Source organism: Lutjanus erythropterus, chromosome 2, assembly GCF_056507025.1.
Source record: "Lutjanus erythropterus isolate fLutEry1 chromosome 2, fLutEry1.hap2, whole genome shotgun sequence".
Lineage (NCBI taxonomy): Eukaryota > Metazoa > Chordata > Actinopteri > Lutjaniformes > Lutjanidae > Lutjanus > Lutjanus erythropterus.
The window spans coordinates 9,083,422-9,110,611 of record NC_139318.1 but is presented as its reverse complement, the minus strand read 5'-3'; the positions used below and the strand labels follow the sequence as shown (position 1 = coordinate 9,110,611).

Here is a 27,190-nt window from a genome sequence, read left to right as displayed (position 1 = left end):
ATTCTCTATGCTAAGCGTGGTGTAGAATGGATCAGCCCAAACTCCACGCTGCAGTGTCCAGTGGAATCGAGCAGTAGGGCAGGCAGTCACTGAACTTCAACTCCAGAGTGTGTATTCTCAGAGCGGAGGATTTTTGTTTTCAGGTCTTTGCTTTACAAGGACAGACAAACCTGCAGCTGGCCTGAGCTTCGAGTCTGGGGAGAAGGGGCTTGGGGAAAACAACTCGCTTCAACCATAGATCACATATAAACAGGCTTCAGTCTATTTACTATACCATCTATGGCTCAAATTCGCTATTTTGACTGAAGTACTCCTTTTTTAATGCCAAGATTTGACAGAGTTCTCCTTTTGTAATGGTTGCATTGTGCATGCAGGTCACTGACATGTCTGTGACACTTAAATGGAACAGAGCCATTGATAATGTTATCAGCTGCATCTATGAAATGAGGTCCAAATGAGCAGAGGTGCTATTTCAATTGCAGAAACTGGAATTCGCTTGAAAAACTGAGAAAGGAACTGAATGTGTAGAATGAATTAATGTGGGAAGCGCTGTACTGTTTCACTGCATTGCCTTGAAATTGAATGGGATTATTTTTCTTAATTGGGATTCATCTTTTTGAGACACATGTGCAGAACTACGAGACTTGACTGGAGGAGCGTTTAGTCGGCCAGTAGTGAATCAGCTTCACTTAGCCAATTAGCCATGTGGCAGTGTGCCTTGTTTCCTCAGCCAGTGATCTAGCATTATAATCCCCTCTTGATGAAAGAGTTAGTAACTGTGTTCTTGGTACCAGTGCTGGCCCACATTGAAGGATGAGTGCATCCATTTGTTGTGCTGCTACACAAAGTAAGTAGTAAAAGAAAGTGTAGCTATTGCTGCAATAATAAAATATTGTAGGTACACCTGTACAATTTATTGCATCCAATATAAATCTCGACCAAAAACTACCCTAATAAAGTTTGTAATGTTCATTTGATGTTTAAATCAAAACACATCTCTGTCTGCATTAATGGCAGAGCTGTTGTATTGGATTGTACAGGTTTACCTGCAGTAATAAAGTGCTTTCTGAATGTATGCTTCCATACATTATCATCAGAACAGCCAGAAGCAAATCGTTGTTTTGCAAGTCACAAGTAAGTCTCAAGTCTTTGCTCTCAAGTCCCAACTTCTAAAGACTGGGTTTTGAGTCTTAAGTCGTACTGAACTCTTCACCAAATGCAGTGACATCTAACAACCAAGTTTCGACTTACTGTTCTTTGTGCAACTTGAAATATTGAACAAATTTGGAAGTCTCCATTTTCAGCCTTCACATTTTGCATACTGCAGTTCATTTTGTGTTGACCACAGTGGAGTTTTTCCATGCAAACAAAATGAACTTTGGTATCATTTTTTCCCCCAACTGGAGCTCAGTGATGTAACATTAGTTTTGTATGGTGCTCTCCTGCAGCCTGATTGGATGCTGTCAAGCTGATCTGAGGAATGCAGTGTTAACGGGCTGAGAATGAATAGGACTAACACTGGTTGATTCAGGAAACTTATTTATTCATGACACACTTTTTAAATTACTTAACTTTCAATCTTTGGTCTCAGGGGAAGTATTTTCAAGTCAAAAGGCTCAAGTCTAAGTGAAGTCAGGTTACTGGTGTTAACAACCAAATCCAGTTGCAACTTGCAAGTACAAATTTTGTCAAATCGAGTCTAAAGTTATTTAATTTGTCAACTTGTCTAACACAAATCAAACAGTTTGAAAATAAATTCCTAGACTAATATTGTTTTTATGCTACAAGCTAGTGTTCATAGTGGCTATTAGCCACCACCTACTCAGTAGCTTGCAGTTAATAGATCACATGGTCACATGTTTGAACAGCTTGTCAAAAGTATATATACTTTAATACTTTTTCAATACCACGAGTTTGAAATATTACAGTATCAGTTCTACAGTAGAAACTTCTTATAGTGGTTATGTCTGTCTGGGTGAAATTGATCACAGTGAGCGGATAATTACAATAACTCAACTGTTTTGTTATTCTTTATTTCTAATACAGATTGGTATCTAATTGACTGTTGTATATTTATTACATGAGTATAATGTAATGAAAAGGACAGCTTTGCTGGTTTTCCCTCACCAAGGTGAGGCTCAAGGGGCCATCATGTGACTGAAGAGTTTTGCTGATGCATCTCGTTGGCTCATCTTTTGGCCGTCTTCATTTTCATGGAGAAAATGATTGTCTTTTTCCCCACATAATTTCAATGTGTTAGAGTGATTCAAAGTATCATTAGAATAAATTAAAAGAAAATATTCAGAATTCTGTTAGTTTCAACATTGTTTTCCATATGTTTCTATTTATAAAAAGACCCATTCCTATAAGCAAGTTATTTAAAGAGCATTTTTATCTGTGACAAGCTTTTTGATCCATATCAGTATCACTATAAGTTGCATCAAAAGTACCACAACTATAAAGAAAAGATCTAAGACAGAAAAGAAAAAGAAATGATCTTATTTTGTATCAATAGAACTTTCAAAATCTCTTTGCCAATGTATTGAAAGACGTATCAAGCATTGAGTATTGTTATTTTATTCTAGTGTTGTAGTGAAGTTTAAAATTCTGGCGTCACCACATTTTATATCAAGCTGATATTATACCCATAAAACAAATTGCAAGTTGTGGAAAGCACACTTCCACAATTTTCATAGCTAACTGACTCAGTGAATCTGACTCACTGTTAGCTCACTGTTGGCACGCTTAGAGAAGGTGTCAGCCATGCAGTAATCTCAGGAGGGACAAAATGAAAGATGTTCATTACAAGTACCTTGGAGTCCTGCCATATATTTAACAAGGAATACTTGTGTTTTTACATTTGTGAGGGTGTCTTACGTTGGTGAGAGTGCCTTTTGTGTTGCTACTACTGTCTCTTCCTTTCATTCCTGCGGGCTTTGATAAAGAAATGATTCCGCATTTACAACTGAATTACCACACAATCATAATGTAACCGTGAAGCTGACAAGATGTTTACTGTGATGGATTACATGTCTCAGCAAAGTTAAGATTCAGCAAATTAAGTTTGAAGTGTAGTGAAATAAATGGAAAGCAATTACTGTGTGGAAGGTGGGAAGAAAATTTCAAAAAACGGAAAATACCACGGTGTCCCTGAAGCAAACTGAATTTGAAATTGTGGATAATTCAATAATCACGTTCAGATTTATCCCCCATAATCCAACCGCTCAACATAAGCACAATAAATAACTGCAGTTCAAATAAAAGTCTGCTGGTACTAACCTCTCTTCTGGTGTTAAACCTCAGTTTGCACAAACGCACACCACTCCAGCTTCAGTCTGAGTAAAAGATGCTTACTGATTAATTTATTCTCTTCAATCAATTCTGTGGTTTAATATTGTTGACTAACTAAAGGACGTGCAGCATCTGTCATAGCAGCAGCAGCACTCCTGGATGTTGCAATAACTGCCATCCAGAATGATGCACTCCTAATGTGTCTCCATAATCATGCCCATCGCCCATGAAGGGCATTCCTTAGGTTGACGTGCACGTCAGATGGCCTTATGTCAAGGTCTCTTCTAGTAGTGCTGCCCTGATCTCTTCAGGCCATTTTACAGTGACAGGATGAACATTGACCTCTGTCATTCCACTGAGTGAGCAGCCTGCGGTGAGCCTGACAGTGCCGGGCCAGCTGAGCCATGCTGCTAGGCAGACTCCGTGGCCCTTTTGGCCCCTGAGGTCTGCGTCCGTCCACACCTCCATACAGGCCCAGCTGTCCCCACTTCATTATGTGCTGATTAGGAGTAAATTACTCTGTGAGGTGGCTTTGATCGTCTTATTCCGGAGCGCTGCTTAAAGGGATAGTTCGGGCTATTTGATGTGGGGTTGTATGAGATACTGTAGTTAGTGCATTAGCTCCCCCCCCCCAAACACACACACACACACACACTTTGGAGGAGCAGAGAGGAGTACCAGCAGGGAAGCTCAGCAATGTCCTGCTGAGGACAAGGTCTGCAGCAAAAGGCATTTCAAAAGGCCACTTAAAGAAAGCTCCACTTAAAAAAAATCTATATCAGTTTTAATGTACATTATATTTAGGATATTTTCACTCCTTTATTTTGTCATCACTCAGTCTTTTCTGGCAGGACAATGCCTTTATATAAGCCGTGTATTGCTCTCTCCAAACCAGCCAAACTCCATAGGCAAAATCAGTCATTTTAACTCACAGAAAATGTTGCTGCACTACCACTGCCTCAGTCTCTCTTTGTTTGTTGACTTTGGTGTTTTAAAAGGATACTTCGGACTCCCCAAAAGTTACACAAAAACACAAACTAAGTATGAGATGGAGGCAGTAGTAGACCAGTAGCTCCTGTGTTCTTTAAGGTAAAATGACTGTTTTCCCTATGGAGTTTTGTCAGTTCAGAGAGAGCGCTATTTGGCTTATATAAGAGCATTTTGACGAGGGAAAAGGCTGACTGACGTTAAAGTAAAGCAGTGATTGAACACCACATCAGAGTTTTTAACTGCTTTTAATACTTTTCATCAGTTAAACGTTTGCAAAACCCACAGGGGCAGGAGCTGGACTTTTTTCAAGTGGCTGCAATTCCTTTTGTTACTGACACTGTCCACAGCAGTATATTACTCAGCTTTGGTGCTGACATCTACTGTAAGTAATACACTGGCTATTATAACCCCATATCAAATAATCCGAACTATCCCTTTAAGGAGTCTGCACCATTTAAATGAAAACTGGTCCCATTTTAACATATTTGTACCTGGCGACATGGCCTTAGCACTCCACCCATTTGAACTACCTGACTCTCTGAGGTTTTCATCATTTTTAACACTGATTCTCTCACCCATTAAAGCTTTCATTAGGGGTGAGATCTACTTGATGACAGTATTAGTGAGAGCTCAGGCACAGCCCACGAAATTGAAGAGCATGTCTGGCTAACCTGGAGCAGGCGTCTCTAGGTGCCCTCACCTGCTCTTCCTCAAGAGGAGCAATTATGTCAAGATGAAGGAAAGGGGCATCCCCAGATGGCCGCCGAGCCGAGCCCTTTGCTAATTGGCCGTGTTAGGGATTCAGAGCAGGTTCAAGAGAAAGCATGCTCTCCCCTCCCCTTTCCACTGGCCCCAACATCTTTGTTTGGCTTTGTTTTGCTTTGTCAACTCTTGGCTTTTGATATGCATATCCAGACATGTTTTATTCATGGCCTTTTGGAGTAAAATCAGTCGAGATCACCTTGCTGTTGTCTGAAGGCACAAGGAGTGTGTGTGCGCACGAGGTTGATGTTTCAAAGCTAGTTTTTTTTTTTTTGCGACGCCGCCACACTCTCATGCAGCCCAAAAGAAATGAATGATTTATGTGACTGTCACAGCGAGGGTGCAGAACAACCCAGACTGTACATCACACGCCATTCTTTTGGTTTCCCGACAGCTTGTAGGGTGTTTTTTTTTTTTTTTTTTGGTCTTTTTTTTGTTTTAACGAGACGGCGGTGTTAATTGAGTGGCTGGAAAAGAACACCGATGAGGCGTTCCTGGCACAGGCGGGGTGTAGGACGGCAGAGATGCCCACATCCCAAAGGGCTCATGTGCGATACCTGTTTCAATGGCGCAGAGGCTTCATGTTAATCATAATGCTAAAATATGTGAACTTTAATTAAAGATTTCCTCCATTACGATCATGTCAGTGTTTATTAAATCTCGGGACCCACAGCCGCCATGGAGACCATGTCTGTGAAATCAGTGCATGTGTGCGACTTCTACAGTACATTATCCAAGGCAATTCAGAGTTTGTCTGGTTATCTGATTATCAGATAGACAGCAGGCTGCTATCAGATTGAACAAATACTTGCGTTTGGTGCAGGATCTGACCTCTAATTGGACTCTATAGGCAGGGTAACTCATTAAGGAGTTCTGGCTGTGACTATAAAACATGAGTTACAAAGCTTCAATGATCCCACCAGAGAAAAGGAGACATGCTTTGTATTCTGTGAACAGAATCAGTGTCTGATATATATATATATTTACACACTATAAAACATCCATCAGACGGGGTTGGGTGGTAACAGTTTAAGAAATCAGATTACACAAAATAAGTAACTAAAATCAGTCCAGATTACATTGGAAAAAAATATGTAATTAGATTATGATTACATTGTCATGGACAACTTGATTACATTTTTGTACTGCTCTTCTACCCTTAAAATGATTTATAAATAGTGTATAAATAGGTTATTAATTTATCTTTAATTAACACAGTTTTTTATACATTGATTTGGGCTCATTATTTGGCAAGATCCAGTTACTGTTTACTATGAGTAACCTGACACACCAGACGGTTTGTTACACAGAACCATCTGTGAAGTCGTCCTTAGAAACTGTTTGGAAAAGGGCAGGCACTTGAACCATCTGTCTATCAAGTCTAACACAGGCTTCAACCAACCAGAGAAACATTCTTCTTGCTGTCGTCACTCTGACTTTAACAAGTCAAGTCAAAGTCAAACAAACAAATTTCCCTCCACAATGAAATTCTTCCTTTGACTTCCACTCAAATACCATCAAACAATCAATATGAAAAGTGAAGAAAAATATAAAATATAGCGAAGAGAAAAAAGGAGTAAGTAATCTTACCCAACACTCCTATTGGACATGCGTTGACGTCAGCGTATTTGTGCTAACTCTTGTTGAACTTTTTGTTCAGTTTTGTTTCTTACTAAAGATGCATGATATTGAGTTTTACTGATAACTGATAATTATCTGATTCCCATATCAGGTGTCTGTCTGACAGGATAACAGATAATTTTTTAATGTATTTAAAAAACAAAACAAAGCAATAATCGTATTATTCTGTAGCTCTGATCGAACCAAATCTTACTGACATCACTATTACAACAAAAACGGTTCTGACAAGTGATCATTAATTTTTCTCTAGTAAATTTCATCAAAAAGCTCCACAAACTTTTGCACTCTTGTAGGTCGACAGATTGGTAGGAGACACTCTTCTGCACTTGTAAGCAGAGATTTAATAAGAATGAAGTCTTTTATATTGTAAATATAATATATTGTGTCCAAGCTTTTGACTGGTAGTTTTGTAGAGCATTTTGCCTAAGATTTCAAATTAAATGCTTAGACATAATCTCGTAAATCACACAGTGTTTAGCCAGTATTTATCATCTATAATTTAACTATCAGAATAATAAATAGTAGCGTGCATTTCCCATTACCGTTCTTCCCTATTTCTTTGTGTAACAGAGTGGAAGGCACAGACAAAAGATGTCATTCTGCAGATAGGTGAGTCAGATAAAGAAAATCCAGAGGAAGCTCACAAATGACATATTTTGTGGTTTAATTTACTGGAGCTGTTGTGGAGCCGAGGTCTCTTCGTCTTTGTTGTTTCGTGCCAGGTGTTGCTGCCTGGATGCTATGCAGGTGTTACATCATACGTGCTAATGCTTGTATACTCATTTGTCACTCCACCGGGGGATTGAGTCACCCTAGTGAGGGCTGCGACTACATGTCTGTCTGAGTGGAAAAAACATCATCCCAATTATACCGTTCAAATGCAGCGTAATTAGACGGCGATGGAATAAGAAAATAGGATTTATTTCTGTCCCTGCAAACCTCTTCACGTACAGTACGCTGGCGCAGAGTGTTTACCTATAAAGTTGATTGGCTCATTGTTTGCACTGCAGACTGTGCAGTAAGGCTTTAAAATGGCCACATTAGAGTGCCATGCTGCTCACTAACCATGCACAGTAAATTTGCAGCATGCCTAATAGTATTGGCAGAAGAGCTGTGGTGGTGGGCAAAGCAAACAGAAAGTCTTCTGTTCCAAAGCACAAACCTTCTTGCAGGTTTTACACAGGAAACCATGAGTCAGAGCTTCCTTCTGAGTGTATACCTGCAGACATAATATCACTCACTCTTGAGAAGTGGAACAAAACCGTTATAAAAGATAGATAAAACTCTCGGCTATTAGACCTTGTAACGGGCCAACATCCTAATGATTTTTATTTATTTATTTATTTATTTATTTATTTATTTATTTTATGAAATAGCATTTTTTCCTGGCTGAGGACTTGAATCAACTCCGTCAGACACACAAAATCATTTATCACACAAAGAACCAGAGTTGCCAGATTGGTTTGGTGTTTTACAGTCCAAGAAAAACTCAAAATCCGCCCAAATTGATTAAAAAAAACAGCCAAATAATTTAGATAATAAACAATACAAATGAATTCCTAAACAGTAACATTATTATTGTGGTTCATAGCAATTATTTAATGGCATAATAATAAAACAGTTTAAGTATTCACAAGTGGGCTAGCATGCAAATCTGCCTCAAAAATAAAGAAAAAATAGAGAAACAGTGCAGATAACATAAAATAAGTTTTAGGTTTAGGTCACCAGCAACAAGCCTCGACAGTACGCACATACATGAAGAGGGAGAGAGAGAAGTACACAATCCCATGCTATCAAACAGCCAAACAAATAATGATATTTTAGTGCTGTAAGAGGTTTCTGTTATGATGAATATACTGAGGGTCGCAGATCTTCTCTCAGCAGAATATTATGTTACATCATGTTAGTGTTACACTGAGTGAGTTTATGAATCGTTTTTTTTTTTTTAAACACTGTAATGTTCTTAATGTCTTTAAAAACCAGGCCAACTCTAAACTAAACCAACTCAAATTCTGTCCACCCGCCCAAGCCCAGTTTACCCCCACAATGCAACACAAAACAGACTATCTGGGTGGAAAACAGTCCAATCTGGCAAAAATGCAAAGAACACACATACACATTAGGTGTACCATAACTATTTTTGTTGATGTAAATTAATTTAACATATTTAACCAACATAAGAGGAAAGAAAAACAAACTTCTCTATGATGGATTTGACAGTCAACTGACAGTTGATGTGACATACATGGGCGTGTCCAGACTTTTTTGACTGAGGGTGGCCCAAGTGGGGCACTGACTAATTTGTGTTTGATTGTGTATTTATTTATTATTTTGATTTAATTGAAATTAAGTACTAATCTCAAACAAATTATTATATACAATTATTAGAGAAGTGAGAGTCAAGTCACTGCACATTTTTAAACCATAATTCTTATTTAGCTTTGACTTGGAAGGGCTACAGAGTTGACATCTGATAGCAATATTATTTAATGAATTTGTAGAAAAATAGAAAGTTTACCAGTGCTTGAGCAGTATTTCCACCTTTTTTTGAAACCAGGAAGTGAGAGGGGTCCTCAGCAAATAGATGACCCTTTTCATGCCTGATTAAACCATGTTTTCTTAAAAATCTGATGGAGTTGACAGAAATGTGGGACGTAACTTTAAAGGGCCAACATTTTCATTTTCATAAAGAAGTTAAAAATAAATAAAACAAAGATAATTATAAAAGCACATTTTTATACATGTGTTATCAGTAGGTATTGTTAGATTTAAATTCTAAAGGCTTTTAACTAATGTTTGAATTGTTTGAAGTTGTGAATTCTTGTCTGGGATAAGGATGTTTTCTGACATAAAACAAGTTTAAAAAGTAAAAAATTAAAGCAAACCAAAACATTGTATACTTAAAGAGTACATTTTCACCAAAAAATTGCCATGAGAGTGTTTGTAGCAATGATTTTTAAAGTTTTCTTTTTTGGAAATGATTTGTCCCAGTTCTCAACAATGGGTGATTAATGCATTCATCTGTTTCATGTAGTGTTAAATACATATTTCTGAAGTTAACAAAAGGCAATCACATCGCACAAAAAACACCATTATGTTCTTCCTTCTAGGTCAAACCACTGTCCTGCTAACTTAACCATAGCGAACAATAACAACACATCCAGCCGGCGACTTGACATTTAACACATGATGAACTCGAACATGGATGTACCGAAATGTCCTCTCCTTTCTCAGAATAGTTTGCACCTCATCTCTGTGGGTGTTCTATTGTGGCTCCTACAGTGGGAAAAAAAAAAAAAAAAAAAAAATTTTCCAAACAGGTCAGGCTGAGAGCAAGAGTATAGTTCAGGACGGCCAAATCAGGAGCGTTTGCGGGCCGTTAATCTTCTCCTTTATGGCCAGCTTAAGTGAGAGAGAGACAGCGCGGCCTGTCCAAAAATATCTCCCGTCCAGCTCTTAGAAGATCGATGCTGATACCATCTGAATAGCTGTTTGATTGTAGCATTGTTGGATGACATTAAAAACCTGCCAGCCCTCAGTGGATTAGTTTCAAAGACGCAACACACACACACAAGGCTGCAGGAGACAAAGCGAGTGAACGAGTGGAGCTCCATGAGCACAGGGGTGGCAACATTTGTGCCACACATTCACAGATTTTGCACAGAAGCATAGCTAGCATGATGCACTTTAGCCAGACAACATAATCTAACTAAAGATCAAAAATATATTTTTTTATTCTGACCTGTAGTGATATTTATCCATCAGTTTTTTGGTGTCAGTTGCTGAGTATTGGAGACATCATCCATAGAGATATCTGTCTTCTCTCCAACATACAAAGCACACACACACACAATAAAAGGAGAAAACATTTAAAAAATTCAAAACCAGTGTCTGTTTCCAAAAATAATGACCCAGTTACTCAAGAAAATCCACAAACCTTGTAGCAACTACTTTCTTTCTAGTAGAAAAAAGTAGTTCCAGTAGATTCTGCTGCAGAAAGAAGGTAGTTCCAATATCTCCAAAACTCTGCAACTCACAACAAAACAATCTAGATGGATAAATAGCACATCAGATCAGGGAAAGAATATTTATTTTCCATTGGGGTGAACTGCTCCTTTAAGAATATCACAAACTGAGACACCTTGTTGACAGATGCATAGGAAAATATAATTGTAGAAAGAGGAGGTCACAGATTGCAACAACCAATCAAAAATGGGAACCAGTGTTTCAGAGCCAAATCTTAAAATCAGCTTTGATAATTACCACATTAATAATTGATGATAGACATTGTAAAGAGATACTTCATGGTATAATATGTTTCCCAAATGGTTCTGAGGCACACTGGTGTGCCATGAGATTTATTGACAATCATACATTATATTATTGCAATATAAAACTACACAAAGTTACATACAGTTAAAAACAACCTGAACTGTACTATAAACTGTACTTTGTACAAACTTATTTCCAATTAAAGAGGGAAATTCTAGAGGCAAACCAAACATATCCTGTGAAAAAAGTTAAAAAGAGAACCCCAGTTGCTAGTTGGTGGGAAATATTATGTGACACATCAAAAGCCCTGATTAATTGACACCTTATTTTTTTTCCACACCTTTTCCCACACTCTGGAAACTCTGCCTCTGATTGGCTCGTAACTGTTGCCTCCATTTGTAATACAGGCTTTTTTTTTACATGTGTATGAAAACAGATGTGCCTTGAGATTCTTTCTTGCCTTTGGTGCGCCCTGGGCATGAAAAGTTTGACAAACACTGATATAAAAATCTGTAGTGTACAAATTAATAAATAAATGTAAATAAAATAGTATAAAAAAAAAGACTGGCAATAAAAAAGGTCGGTGAAGCAGATCAAACATGATACTCAGCTTGTGGCCAGTGGGCTGAATCTGGCCCTCAACAAGATCATTTTCTAGTTCACAATGAAAATAAAGTCACAATTGATTCACAGTCTGTTTGTTTACATCAGTAAATGTTCACTAAAGTCCGTTGGCTGTTACTTGGAAAGATGCATATTAGCCTGCAGACACTAAAAGAGCTTAAAATATGCTGTTCAGCCTGTCTCTGGTAGGAGCTTGAATCATTCCAAAATTCGTTAAATTCTTTATTAAGTTAAATTAATAAGTCCGTTCTTCAAAAACAAAGATTTCCAAGAAAAGATGAGTTATGGGCCTTAATTTTTTTAATTTTAGCTGATAAATATTCATGTTTGTTTATTAACTGGCCCCCCGGCCTCCTGTCATTTTCCAAAAGTGGCTCCCACACAAAGTAAGTCGAGCATCTCTGTATTAGTCTCATATCCACACTGTGAATATGATCAAGATAAACAAATCATAAATTAGACAATGGAATCAGTTATTAAAGCTATATTTAATATATAGAATATCAAGTCTATAGAGAACATGGGAAAAAATGATAACAGACACCATATGGCCAATATTTGAATGTACTAATGAAGACAGATGTAAGACTGCTGGAAACATTTGTTTCAGAAAATGATGAGTAAATAGCTTAACAAAACAATATGAGGCCAAGAGATGAAATACAGAACAAGAATCTTCCTTCAGAGTACTTTGCATATATTATAGAGTGTATAGTTGAAGAGCAGACAGGAAATGGAGGAGAGAGAGGGGGGATGACACGCAGCAAAGGGCAGCAGGCTGGAATCGAACCAGGGCCGCTGCAGAGGACTGATAGCCTCAGTACATGCAGTCCACGCTCCACCAGCTGAGCCACAGGCGCGCCACAGAAATTTAAATTTTAAATCAAATATCAAAGGAGCAGAAATGATCAAAATACCAGCAGAAGAATAAAAAGTGTAGATTCAGTCAAGAAGAGAACCTCAAGATGCATAAAGTAGGAGGTAAATAACAGAATTGTAAATGGAGACAACAATATGCCATACAGTGGTAACACAATAAAAAGCAATTTATCGTTGAAGCAAAGTGTTTGCAAAGTAAAGATCTCACTTTTCCTGCTTCCCTTAAGGCGTGGCTCCAGGGACTCTCAGTTTTTTAAGCAGTTATTAATGTGCTATTTATCTCAGGAGGTTTAACTTTGGTTTCTCTTTGTGATCTTCTTGTGACTTTTCTGGTCATATATTTTCCAGAACTTCTCACTCTTCATTTCCCTTCAGGTTCTATAGTCTATTAATGAGTTCACAGCTGATAAATGTTGAAGTATATGTGAAATCCGAACAGTACAGAGTTAATTTTAATTGCTTTAGGTGTTGTGTCATTTTTTTTTCTGGTTGTAAATGTATCTGCTGACATTTAGGTTTCATTTTCCCCATTTTGCCTCACATGAAGGTAAACCCTGCACACTTTGCAAAAGACATGGCCACTATCCCGGTGACTTGCAGATATATTTAAATAGAAACTGTTCAGTCCAACTCAGCTTTGACATTTTGACAACAGCTAACGTTAAATTAGCTAGCCTGTCTGCAGCCGTGCCCACAGCCCTTGAATTGTGTTGTGAGTTGGGTTGCCAGGTTTGATGTAGTGTGTGGATTGTGTTGCATAGACGATATGGCAACTTGGGTGACGTATACAAAAGATATGGATCCGAGTGTGATGATTATTCATAAGAAAGTTGGCGAGTTTCCCGGGAGAAACAGCAAAACACAGTAAAAGGACACTGGGAGATGTCCTTGAACCCAAGAAAAATAGGAGTCATGGCTTATGTTTTGGGCGCATGTTGCGCATTTGTGGTTCAACCTAATCCTCTAATTAAACTTTGCAAATTGAGCTGACAGTTGTTCATCTGGTCATATTCTTCCTGGCCGTTCCTGTTCACAGGAATGTGGTGATGACCCCAAGTCAATTCAGCTGATAATGGAACCAAAACACCGTCAAAAAAAGTGGAAAAAGTTTTTTTTTCCACAGTTAATCTAAATCATGGCAGGTATCCAATAACAAACTGTTATGGAACATTTCTCTTCATAAACTTGGCTCAGGGAAAGATTTAATGATACCTGAGATGATAGTGAAATGTTTGAGGAGGCAAATATGTCAGTAAAAAGGTACAGAGCATAAAAAAGTACAGTCTAAAAAGACCTGTGATCTTAAGATGAGTAGCAGGCTGTAAATGTTTAAAGTACCAAAAATAAATACAGGAGTCGACTATAATACATTCAAATGAGAGACAGAATCCTGAGACTGTCAGAGAGGAAAGTGAGGGCTGTAAAGATCAAAGACTTTTCTTACCTCTGTACATATTTTTCATCCCATTTAAGACTCAGAAATCTTTGAATGTCACCATAATGTAGGCAACAGCCAATTTCCAGAGCGCTGGTGGTATTCCCTGTGGCAGTAACCTGGTGCTTTGGGCTGACATGTTTCTCCCACAGAGTCGTGCCGAGATGAATCATAGGTTGTGAGAGCGAGAGGAGAAAGAATCGGCCTGGCGCAGGTGTGTGAGGTCTACTGGGAGGCCTGGTAAAGGTTCCTGAGTGTTAGAGAAACATAGGGTTAGAGTTTTAATGATGACCTACTTTTGTTCGGCTCAGCACGACTCCGCTGCATGAGGACATGCTAAACAGACTCTCCTGATCGGGGCGAGAAGAAAGTTTCCACACGGTTCTGTTCACAAAGAACTGAAACAAAGATGGGGTTAGACTCATACTTACTATACGTTATGTGTGACTGTCAGATAATGTGCAACAAAACCAGATAAGATGAGCAAAATTAATCGGACTTGTCAGCAACCCATAAAGTTTTTGTGACTGGGCCAGCTGCTTTTAGCTAAAGATTCAAAACTGAGGTTGTGATTATCTGCCTTTATACTTCTTTATCAGGACTTTGCTATTGTCACTTTTGGCTGTGCCATCTCACACCATGTTGCACTGATTTGCATGTCTATTATTAGTTTTATCCCCCCAAGCTGTGCAAATATTTATTTGAATAACAAACTTTGTGGGGTGATTTCATCCAGAGGCCTGATGATGTACTGATGGTAAACTATGGTTAGCTAACATTTTACATCATATATTAATAAGATATCAAAGCCAAGCAAACAAACTCTGAAATGGCACTTTATTACAGAGTCAACAAGGATTTACAAACCTTAAAAAATGTGCTGTTCCACCCTTTACTGCGTACACACCCTATAATGTTTGTAAAAAAAGAAATCCATCCATAGGGTCAAAACTTTTGTTAGCAAATGTTAGTAAAATACTAACTTACTGGCTAATTAATATCAGTAAAATGCAAGCTAGCTAGCTAATGATTTATGTAGGCGTGATGAGATTGCTAGTTAGCTCGCATTTTGTTAACATTAGCTAAATTAAGATGAGAATATATGTCTTATTTACAGGTCCACCAGCAGCGTCTTTGAAACATTCTCAGAATTCACTTTTCTTTTCATCATAAAGGAAGAAAAGGAGAAAGATTACAGAGGTGCCAGTCATGCTCAACTGTCATCAAAGCACAGAGCAAAAAGGGGTGCAACATAGGAGGGGTCAGTTAGAACATTGTTGCTATTACTTTTAGCGTTCAGACCTTTAATACTTTATGAAATGTTCAACACTTTCTAGGAGGTCTTCTGATGAATGGAGGAAGTGGGTGGCAATACATGCAGAGTGGTGTTAAGTTGTTAAACCTCAAGTTAAAACTTGTCTTAACTTGTCTGTATTACTTGTACATTTTAGGTCCTTCAGAGTGACAGGGATGGTAACTGGCCAATTGACTTCAATGTTAACTGAGAGCAGAAATGTCAAGAGAAAAACAGAAAAAAAAAAATCTCTATTTCCCATTGATTTCAACACCATGACTGCATATTTCACAGCAACACTTTCAGCAGAGTCCGCTCTCTCTCATGATGTCAAAAATGTAGGCGATAGGAATTTAGCTAATAAGCTTGAGTTGGAGTGCTGCCTTTCAGCTTCATCTCTATTAAATGAACTATCTTGACCCAGGAGTCACTCAGCAGTTACCGTCACCGTGGCAACCTTTAATTGCAGGTGGAACCACACAGCTGATTTAGATGTAAATGTCTGATTTAGACTCTGATGCCTGCGGTGTCCTTCATCCCTCGCCCATTTCGCCACATCTTTTAGTCTTTCAGCTGCATATTCATGAAAAGTTAAACCGACAACATCAGCTTTTCAACGTCCAGTATTCACACCACACTTTCTTCAGACATTGTCCTCTCTAGTTTCTCTCTAATGTTCTGTTTACTTCCCCCTGGTGTTTTGTTTGCTATTATTGAAGAGGCACAATAAAGCCCTCTGGGAAAACAAGCTGGCTAATGGTCAGTTAGTTAGCAAACTCGTTAGCTCATGAGCTTTGCTCGGTTGCTAACAGGACAGAAAGTTCACAAAGTGTTTTTTTTTTAGTATTTTTTGAGATGTACAATATAAAACTCAATATACACATTTTTCTATAAAAATAATATACCATAAATCTCAAATGGTTCATATATCATATACATATTTTATAGTAGGGCTACGCAATATGGATGAAATATCGCAATATTTTTGAAGAAATACTTCAATATTGATATTTATTGATACTATGCCAATATTGTCAGGGTCCTAACAATATATCAATCCAGACTGATATATCAATTCAGTGTTAAACAATCCAAAATGATCAATGCAAAGTAAGAAAAAATGCCAACTTAAAATGTGTTTACTTTGGAATTGACATGGCATTTCTGTCTCAAAGTTTAGCTATAAAATTGTCAAATCATAATCAAATTCTGCCTTTTATCAGTTGACATAAATGTACCTGAACATGATAAATGGACATATGATATCGTCTGATAGTGATTGCAGATCCTAGAAGTGAAATGAAGCAGAATTCTTTCATGAAAGGCTTTGAGATATCGGCAAATATGGTACCATTGTCCAAAGAAACGATACATTATTGTATCCTAGTAGGGATGACTACTGGTGGTGAATTTTGATAAATAATCTTGAGTAATGTGGATATAATGACTAAGTGCGTAAAGGCAAATAACAGAACAGCTAAAACAGTCTGGTCAGCGGCATAAATTTGCCAAGTTCACCAAAGTTGAACTCTACTTCAGTGATTAATTTCACCTCATTTAGCGGATCTTGTGATTGTGTTTACTCTATAGGAAAGAATCAGGTCTCTGCAAAATCTTGCTGTTTGAAATCCTGGTGTGTCTGGGCCCTTACTCTTATTCACTGTGCATCAAGGATAAATAAGCATATACCTGTTAAAACCTGTTATAAAAAGAGCTGTCCTTACTGAGATCTTGGTTCATATTCTAACTTTTTCTTCAGTATCAACCATAATGTGGGTGACTGTGATGATCCATGATGCAGATTTGCTAAAATGTAAACAAATATGCCACAGGCTGAAACCACACAAGTGTAGAACTGTGTATTTAGGTTAATCCTTGATAACTGTTCATCAGTTTTCAACAGATTAGTTGAGCGTTGCAGGATAAAGCTTGACTTATGTTCCTATTTTGCCTCATGATCTGATACTGAAGCTGCATCATTCCCTGTCAAAGGACCAAGAGAGCTTTTCATAGATTTGGCAATAGCTTTTTCATGTTTCAAACCAATTTTATTTCAACTGGACCTCTTCCCACAATGTTGCTCAGTGGGCTATTAAAACAGGGAATACCCTACTTAGCCTGTTTTCACCACAACCCGACCCTAGATGAACAGAAAAAAACTGGATGGATAGATGGATGGAGCTATTGTAGCTCTGAGTTTTTCAATATCATTCTCTTCTTTAATTATATCTATTTAGTTGTTATCATTGCCAGGCGTAAGCCAGGAGGGGATCATGTGATCGCTGCTGTGTGTGTATGTGAGATCACTGGCACTACAGCTTGTCTGCAACTTATCTTGAATACAACTGAACAGCCCATTTGTGTTTTTTTTGTTTGTTTGTTTTTGGTTTTTTATGCACATTTGTGACTGTATGCCAAAGGACCTTTAGAATTCTTGAAAAAACTTTTTTTTTTAATGACATTTATGCCTCTTTGTTTTATGGCTGGCGGCATGATGTTTTCAGGTCATCCCATTCTTATGAATCCAATATCTTAAGAACCCCTTGAGGGATTTTTTGCAAATTTGACATAAATGTTTGCTTGGACTCAAAGATGAACTGATTAAATTTTGGTCGTTAAAGGTCAAAGGTCACGGCGACCTCACTAAGCACAGTTTTGCCATAACTCAAGAATTCATCTTGAGTTTTGACAAATATGACAAATATCTCACAGGATAAAATGATGAGGTGATGACATTTTATATCCAAAAGGTCAAAGGTCACATCACCATAGTCATAACCAGCTCTCTGTCAGTCCTCCGTTCTCTAGTAGCCTCTAAGTGAAGACAGCATGTCCCCACTGGAAATTTTTCACTTGAGTCATACATTTTGCCGTAAAATACTAGTTAATGGACTTGTTTCATCTAGAGAAAACGCATGTGGGGCTTAATGTTGACATGTTGTTAGTGATGTTAATGTTGGCCGAACTCTGGTTGCATCTGGCAGTTGTTTTGGCATTGCAGTAGGTGCTTCACCATCTATTGCCTGGTGGGGATACTGAGTGTACTCTCGTAATTCATCTTTTAAATTGCTACTTTTGTTTGTTTTTCTTTATTTGTTTCAGCATTTGAGTTTCACACACAAAGCTTTATTATTCAATTAATTTAGTCGTATGTTTCAATTATTGTTACTTTGTTTAATTTAAGAGCAATTAAATGCATGTGTGAGGAGTGTAAATGTCAATTAAACGCAATTAATCAGAGAAAATGAAGAAGATTTCTGTTGACTTCCATTATAAGCCACACCTGTTTCAGTTTAAATCTGAATACATATTTTGTGGAAAACAGACACAGATAGTGGGTCTGTGGTACTTATGTATGCAGCCTGCACCTCTTGTTATGCCTTGAAGAACTGCACACCAACAACAAGAGCCAAAGCAAACACAATGCCTGTGTGACGACTGGATTAAGATAAATAAGCCTCGTAATTGAAAAACTGCATGTTTTAAAGAGATCCTATATTTTGCTAATGTTTATTTAGCACATGATATATTGAATTTGGCATATAGACACAATAAACAGGCTTGGCTGTATCAGTGGAGATGATTTCACAGATATTTTCACAGCAGTGCCACAGACTATAGCTCTGATGATTTATGAGTAATAAAGATATTAATCTTCACTGAATATATAATTTGAGTGATGTAGAATTTCTGTCGCTTTATCAACTGACAGAGCATTGTTTTTTATTCTGACAGGTGTGAATTAATGGCGTCATTGAAGCCTATTGGCGGCATTTTTTTTTTCACAGCTGCTGTTTTTTTCCCGTCTTTTTTTTTGTTCTCCTCAGTTTCCCATTCTGCCTCTTTTGTGTTTCAGCGAGTGAGGTCAGATAATACAGAGAAAAATATCTGAAACATGCTGTATTCTCTGCCTTTCCTAGCTTGTGCATAAGGTTAAATTTATTCTGGTAATTTTTGCTGATGGTGGACACACAACAAGGTTTGTTAAGTGCATTGCTGTTGGAAAGCCCTCCACTCACGCTGCAATTGCAGTCAAAAAAAAATGGCTATCGAATGCGACCGTGCCGGCCATTGTGGGACAGTCAGTATTATCTTCTGCTGCAAATGCTGCACTCTTGGCAATGAAGAGAGTCAATTCATTTTATCCCAGAGAATTTATGAGGTTACAGCAGCCATGGTGGGCTTTTTGTGAGCAAAATATTACAGATTTACAATTTTTTTGTGTCCTTGAACGACCTGACTAATTACTACTGGATGATCAGGAGACAACTAACACATTGCCAGAAATAATTAGAAGGGAAAAGATGAGCAAGCGTGTCGCTGTATTGTTTTAAATCCTCCTTTGGAGGGATGTTGGTTAATGGCTGAAAGGCATTCCTGAGCAAAACTAAGCAGCATTCTGCTCTGTCTACACAGCACAGCTGTAGTTGTAATTACACTCAACAAAAGTATAAATAAGTTTTTGCTCTCATTTTTCATGAGCTTGAGTAGAAAAATGAGTTCCGTGTACAGAAAAGGTTCATTTCTCTCAAATTTTGCTCAAACTAAACAGCAGGATTATTGCACAGGTGTGACTTGGACAGGTCTGTTTTTTTAAATTGTTTTTATTGAGTTTAGCAGTTTTTGCAGAACATAAAACAGGAACACTTTCAGGTCCATAGATCACAATTATCATACAATGATAAAGACATGCGAGCTCAAATCCACAAAGATGCTAGATGCTAAGCAGAATGACTTATAGGCTACACAAAAAGGGGCACAACAACCTAATACATGGCTAGCCATCTGACAAAAAAAGATACAGAGGACTCATAGAAAAGCTTGTCATAGGCAACTGGACTTGGTAGAGATCTAGAGGACATTTAGAAGAACTGAAGAAGCCTCTTGGATGAGAGGCGAATCGTCTTCTAGGACTCCACCAAGTCCAGCTGCCTATGACAAGCTTTTCTACGAATACCATGACCTGGATGACTGAGAACCTTCACAGACAAGATACAGAGGAAAACAATAATAAATGATAAATGCATTGAAACAAGGAGAGAGAAATAAAAAAAAGAGCTTAACATGAGTTAGAAGATGGTATTTTCTAAGTAAGCTTTATAGGGGTTTGAAAACAGGTTGGTTTTGCCCTTACGTGAATATGTGATCTTCTCTAAGCTCAAAGACATCCATACATCTCTAACTCAGTGTCTTAATGGTGAAGTGTCAGGATTTCCTGTTTAGCAGAATAATCCTTCTTGCGATAAGTGTAGCTAGGGCCACTGCCCCACGTTGGGATCCAGACAGTGGTGAGTTCCTCTGTAAAACTCCAAATAGAGCAATACACGGAGAGGGTTGGATATATCAGAGAGACATTTAAACATCCCGCAGTTTAGCCACTGAGGGTCAGTCTCAGAATTGATGGTATAAGGAGGCACGTTCAATCTTACAGCTAATACAGGTAGCAAGATGTGCATTTTAACTTTAAAAAAAGCAAGGGATGTTAATGATTAATCGGTAATCAATTAGTCATTGTTAGGAGGCAAAATCATGACCAACCCACCTCTGCTTTCACCTGACTGGTTCTCATTGCCTTCATTGGTTGGGTTGGTTAGGTTTAGGCATGAGGAGTGATTGGTTAGAGTTAGTGTAAGAATATTAGGGTAAGCCAATGAAAGGCATGGAGGGGATGTGACTTTGCCCTCCTAGGAAAAAAGAAGTTGTATCCGTAGCCCTATGTGGAATAATCCTACTTCAGTGCCTAATTAATGCTGTGGAAGTCCATTACTACTACAGACAACAACAGGATAAACAACAAAAACATGTTTGAAAATCAAAGATACATTTATCAATCAATCATGTCATCATGTCCTGTTGTTTCCCTTCTGTCATTTGATTGTTTGGGAAAAATGGAATCAGGGCTAAAAAATCTATTTATAACCATGAGAAGGCAGCAGGCTAAGAAACTGAACTGTGTGGCGTGTTCTGTCTGTCTGTCTCTTGTCTTTCTGTCTACTGATCTTCTCCGCCCAGAAACCTGGACAGTGCGGCTGCCATGACAACACAAAGCAGTGGGTTAATTATTCAAGACAAATTAAGTTGTTATAAGCAAACAAACACACAACAATGACATATTTGCAAGTCTCAAAGCGGGCTTTTGGGGGAGCCTGCGTCCTTTTTCAGGGGAGCTGAACTTTCTTTAGCTCCCCTTGTTATTCAAACCTCGCTTTAACTCACGAACAATGAGAGCAAAAACAAAAGAGTTACATGTATATTTTTGTTGAGTGCACATTTAAAATCATCTGTTTAAAATGATAGAATCCATTCTGTGATCAGTTTGTTGTCAGCCAGCCAAGGTTTGGCTAATGACAGAGAGATTTCAGTCCCTGGTGTTTACACTAGAAACTTTTTTCCTTATAATTTAACTCTCCAGCTTTGGATGTTCGTCAGGGGTGAAACCCTTCAACGCTGTGTTCAGTTTTGCATAAAAAAAGAAAAGCTTACCTCAAACTAAAATTAGCATGAGGTTTGAATACATCTGGGGGATTGGAAGCACGCTCTGATGCTGTAAAAATGTGAGGTGTGCAGGGAGACAATTTCTTGAATTAGATTGCCTATTGAGCCATTCTTTGAATTATGCATTACCCCGTTCATGTCATCCTATACAGCTACGCACAGATCTGTCACTACGTAAGCTTCTGTAGTTTGTAGGCATAATAAATGGTTGTGATCTCCGTTGTGGAGGCAGCATATTATATCCAAAAGACCTTTGTACCACTGCTGATTGTATTTGAATGGAATGTTTTACAGAACTGTCTATTATAGATGTTTTGTTTATCTACTTTATTCAGGCTGTGGGCTGATGGACGTGATACAGAAAAGGCCAGATCAAAATATGAGAGAACTCAAATATCAACATCAAATTTTCCCAGCAATCCTGTCATTAGGTTTGTAGCGAGCTTGTCAAGAAGTAGTGAAAGTGTCAAAAGGAAATGTGAGATATATGAAGGATTAAAGGGTCAATAAAATCATTAGGAGTTCGTGTCCAGAGGCTAAAGATGTCAATACTAAATTTGAAGGTACACAGACGGTTGTACAGTAGTTGCAGAGACATTATGATGTGGTTCAAAGTGTACCAAGGATGCATAGACACTGACCTGCCAACCAGCCAAGGATGCCACCCTGAATAAAAACAGTAAAAATGAGTTAAGGTGTTTGAAAATGTCCTGCCTATACTGTAAATATTTCTTGTATATTTACACTGGACTCCCATCATGACAACATTATAGTGCACATAGGAAAGAAACATGTACACAGACATAAATATATATGCAATAATTACCATTATTTACTTGAAAATTGCAACATTTCTGCATTAAAATGTTACACGTTATATTTTTTGTTGAGATGTGTACTTATGTTGTCCCAAATGTTTGCAACAATCTTCAAATGCAGAAAAATCTATTATTTATTCAAGATAGCAGTACGATTCCTGTTACTAGCTGCTATAAGTTCCGGGAAAACACAGGATACGTCAGAGAGTGAGGAAGGAAGTTGGTGAACATGGCTGAACATAACGTGATGAAATGATTAATGAAACTTTAATACATTATAATACTATAATACATCCATGAACATGATGAGTGAGTCATGTCAGGTAGATTTCCATCAGCTTTGCAACTCCCATGACCCATGCTACATAACGACACCATCAAACTACGGCTTTTGTTGTTATTTTAATGTGAGACACAGCCCTAATGGCAGAGCTTCTGTATTATAGGAGACAGTTGAAATGTAATTTAAAATAAGTTTTCTGTAGATTAATAGGGTAGACCTACACTATTATATTTTAAGACTGGTCATAATCGTGGTACCTGGAGAGCTCAGTATTTTCATCTTTCCCATAAAACCAGACAATCTGCCCCCATTTACATTCCTTCATGTCTCAGACAGTTTTCTGTCAATTATTTAGGACCCAAATTGTGGAATGATTGAAATCAGCTCCCAAGTCAGTCCTGAAAAACACTTTTTTGGAAAATCCTACAACTGGCATTATGTTTTGAGAAACTTGTTGTATTTCTTCTTAGTTATTTTTGCGTGGGTATATTCGTATATATATACTGTTTTTTTTTTTCTCATTGTTGTTGCTTTTTCTTTGTTTTTTTTTTCTTCCTTTTTTCCTTTCCCTCCTACTACTACTTTACTGGTCTCATGTAAGAGATGTCCTCGCCCTTGTGAGCAAAATGACCAAAATACACCTCCCCTTGTTAACTTGCCATTCCTTTTCTCCATTGCTCATTATCAGAAAGAGTTCAGGGGTGCAGAGGTTGTTGAGTTTAATATGTTAGTCTAGTCTGTCTGAGTCATTGATCTTTTATCTGACTGAGGTTTAAGTTAGAATCTATGGCCCCGACCACGGCTCTGACATGTCAGTAGCCTTACCATGCTGTGCATTGATAAATCCATGGTGCTGAAGTGGCAGACAGATTTGTAATTGCTCCTCTTCTCTCAGACCCGCACCCCTGTAAGTTTTGTCTTGGATGGGCAATATACAGTATATCAATAAATCACAGACTGCATCATAGTAACAGTGTGATAGATAGTATGTTATCACTGGTTGAAACTAAATAGTTGTAATACAGATATCTCCTGACTATACTGATATTTGCTGTAATGGAAATTAGGTTACCAGATAGCTGGTATCAGATCAGTTTAATCAGTTTAATCATTTTTTGCTTGAAAGACAGTGACAAAATCATCAGGATTTAAGACCTACTTGCAACATTTTTAGAGAGTGGAATCATCTTTAAATTCTGATATATTTATTTATGATATATAGAGTGTGGTGTGGAGCTCCACAGTTTGGGGTGTAATTTATTTTCCTGAGGAACACACAGTAAAGCTGCAGCATGAGCCTCCTGTAACACTCCCTGCGGCCTGCCCATGTCCAGACATTGCGATGCTATATTTGATACAAGCTAGTTAGTGCTCTGTACCTGCTTTACTTTCTTTATATGTGATGATAACAGCTGTCAGAGTCCTCCTCCACCTCTCACAGCTCAGGCTCATTTATTAGGTCACTTCCCGGTCAAGAAAGGTTGGAAAGCATGGAAACTCAATAAGGGAGGTCTAAAAAAATGACTTCCTGATAATATATTAATGCCATCACCCTGCCTCAACCTCCACACTTTCTGACCATGATTCAGCTGTTCTCCCAGCCTGTGTGAGCTCATTACCCACAGCTGTCAGAACTCATCTTCTACTATAGACCTAATCTATACCCCATGTCATTAAATAATGCCTGATTTAGGCATTTTGTCATTCTTCTGAAACACACACTGGGTGTACATTAATTATATTCCCTACAGTAAAGGTGTGCACATTACAGTTCTGTCCTACAAAGTTGTTTTTCATCATGTATTTAGTATTATTTCACTCTTAGACCAAGTTTACCGTTTGTGACCCAGGTGAAAATAGTCACACAGCAGCTATTCAGCTATTTACAGAGGAGACCAGGGTTTGACAACAAAACTACTTGGCTAGTTATGGACAATAAAACAGCTGGCTTAGTCTTGGACAATAAGACTACTTGGTAAATGTTAGGCAACAAAAGTACTTGGTTAGTTTTATGCAGCAAAACTATTTTGATAGTTTTTGGAAACAAAACTACTTGGTTAGGTTGAGACAACAAAACTACTTTGTTAAGACAAAAAAGTATTTGGGTAGTTACAGACAAAACACACCCTACTTGGTTGGTTTCAGGCAACTAAACTACTTTGTTTTTTTTTAGGCAGCAAAACTAGTTGGTTTGTTTTTGGCAACAAAAATACTTGTTTAGTTTTAGACAACAAAACTGCATGGTTAGGTTTAGGCAGCAAAACTACTTTGCTAGTTTTTGGATACAAAACTACTTGGTTATTTTGAGACATCAAAACTATTAGTCAGTTTTAGACAGCAAAACTAGTTGGTTAATTTTAGACAACAAAACTACATGATTAGGTTTAGGCAGCAAAACTACTTGGCTAGCTTTTGGAAACAAAACTGCTTGGTTAGGTTGAGACAACAAAACTACTGGGTTAGTTTTAGGCTACACAATTAGAGAAAGATCATGGTTTGTCTCTGCGAAGTCGATGCACCTGGGTGCTTGTCTCTGCTGTGCTCGGCTGTATCCACCCAGTTGTAAACAGCCACATGGGCTTATTAACTCTAGGTGCAAATAACATTGTTGGCTACTCACACCTGGGTGCTAATTGCATCAGCATCTTTCATTCACTTGATATAGAACAACAGTAGAGATACATTCAGGTGACTTCTGTTTCGTGTTGTCTTATTACTGAGTAAGACACTCCTCCATTCATTCAGCATGTTTATGAGCTCTTGTTGACTGTGACAGACGGCAACAATCACTGTAAGCAGAGAGTTTTCAGTGGGGGAAGGCTCTGCTAGATGTGTGTTTCTGAAGATTACTGAGTTTTTCTTTACCATCAACACAGCTGTTCAGTTTGACGATTTTAAAGAGAAGTGGGCTCAGTCTTCTGAAGGGAAACAGCTTTTCCTTCTTCTTGGTTTTCTTATTATTATTTTGCAGATGTCAGATTCGCAAAGTAAAGCCAGGGCTCTACATTCACTTTCAATTGGATAGGACTGTCGATACACAAAAAAAGGCAGATTGATATAAATAAAGAAAACTGTCTGACTGTGGTCGCCCCAACTTTAAAGATTAACAACAGTTACAGAGAAAATAAGAGTGATTAAGTCTGTTCCTTCCCCTTGTCTTCAAAGCCTCATTGATACTTTCTAAAGCCATGCAGAAGGAGCTCGCTGCGTTAATGGCGCCTTAATGGAGTAACTGAGACTTTTGTTGTGTCATTTCCAACAAAGAGCTCTAACCACATGAAACCAGCTGATTGCACCTCTGCATGGACACATAATCCGACATCTGCGGGCAAATAAATAAATAAATGAACAAATAAAAGCAGGGTGACAGACGTAAATGAAGGCATTTTTCCAGACAATTGTTCAACATAAATCAGTCTCTATATCCTATTACTGCCTTAATAGCTGCGGAAGACACGTCTCACTTCAAATCATTCTTCTCCGTGCTGCCGTGTCCTGACAGGCGGTTCAAATTGATATGTTTTGTCTGCTTGTGGTTTTGCCCTTCCAAACACTTAAAGCAGCATCAACCTGTTTCTGCCGCTGACTAATTGGCTGTTTCACAAACAGGCTGGCGTCTAAGTTTATAATCAGCCGTGTTGTCTCTCCCCGTTGTCCCACAGAGAGCAGTGTCCTGCAGAGTCCTGTCTTCACCAAGCAGCCCGGCAGCATCGTGTATCCCGTCGAGACTCTGGAGAGGAACAGGGAGGTGGTGTTCAGCTGCGAAGCCCAGGGAAGCCCACCTCCAATGTACCGGTGAGTGTGTGCGTGTGTGTGTGTGTGTGTGTGTGTGATTGCAGGGCTCCATCCGTCCACCACCCTACCTGCACATTGTTCCTCCCCATCGATGCTCCTTGATTTTATACCACTGACAGTCAACATCCCCTCGGTTTTACACAAACGATTGCTGGCAAAAGTCTCCATCTCGTCTTAAACAATCCTTCTGCGTATTGGCAGCTCTACCAATAAGAGTGAACTGTTGTTAAACTTAAAAAGGTCAATTCTTGCACACGCTTATCACCTCAGCAGTGATTTATCTTTAAAGTGTTTATTTTTTAGCCACAAGGACCTTCTTTAAGATATCAATTTTGTATTCACATGGTGCTATTTTTCTCATCATTTTACTGTGCTTGGGACACTTCCCCAACCTGAAACATCTGTATTTACCATCTTGGTATCTTTCTGATGTCTTTCTGAAGAGCTCAGACTAATTCTGCTGATTCAACCTTTAAATTCATCCATATAAACCAAAAAGAAAAAGCACATTTTCAGAAGGACAGAGTCACCCATGTTCATGTTATATCTAGCAGTGGTATTGGCTGATCAAAATAATAAAAATATTACATATTATAAGTAGAAAATATCAG

At 38.2% G+C, this 27,190-nt stretch overlaps 1 protein-coding gene across 2 annotated transcripts in view; it reads left to right on the top strand.

The window, feature by feature from the left end:
- cntn4 (contactin 4) overlaps window positions 1-27,190 on the top strand; it is a 262,790-nt gene that overhangs the window by 54,440 nt on the left and 181,160 nt on the right. For both annotated transcript variants that reach the window (XM_084727589.1, XM_084727582.1), the window contains exon 3: window positions 26,447-26,579. In XM_084727589.1, the coding sequence (XP_084583715.1) occupies window positions 26,447-26,579 (133 nt within the window). The remainder of the gene's footprint in view (window positions 1-26,446; window positions 26,580-27,190) is intronic.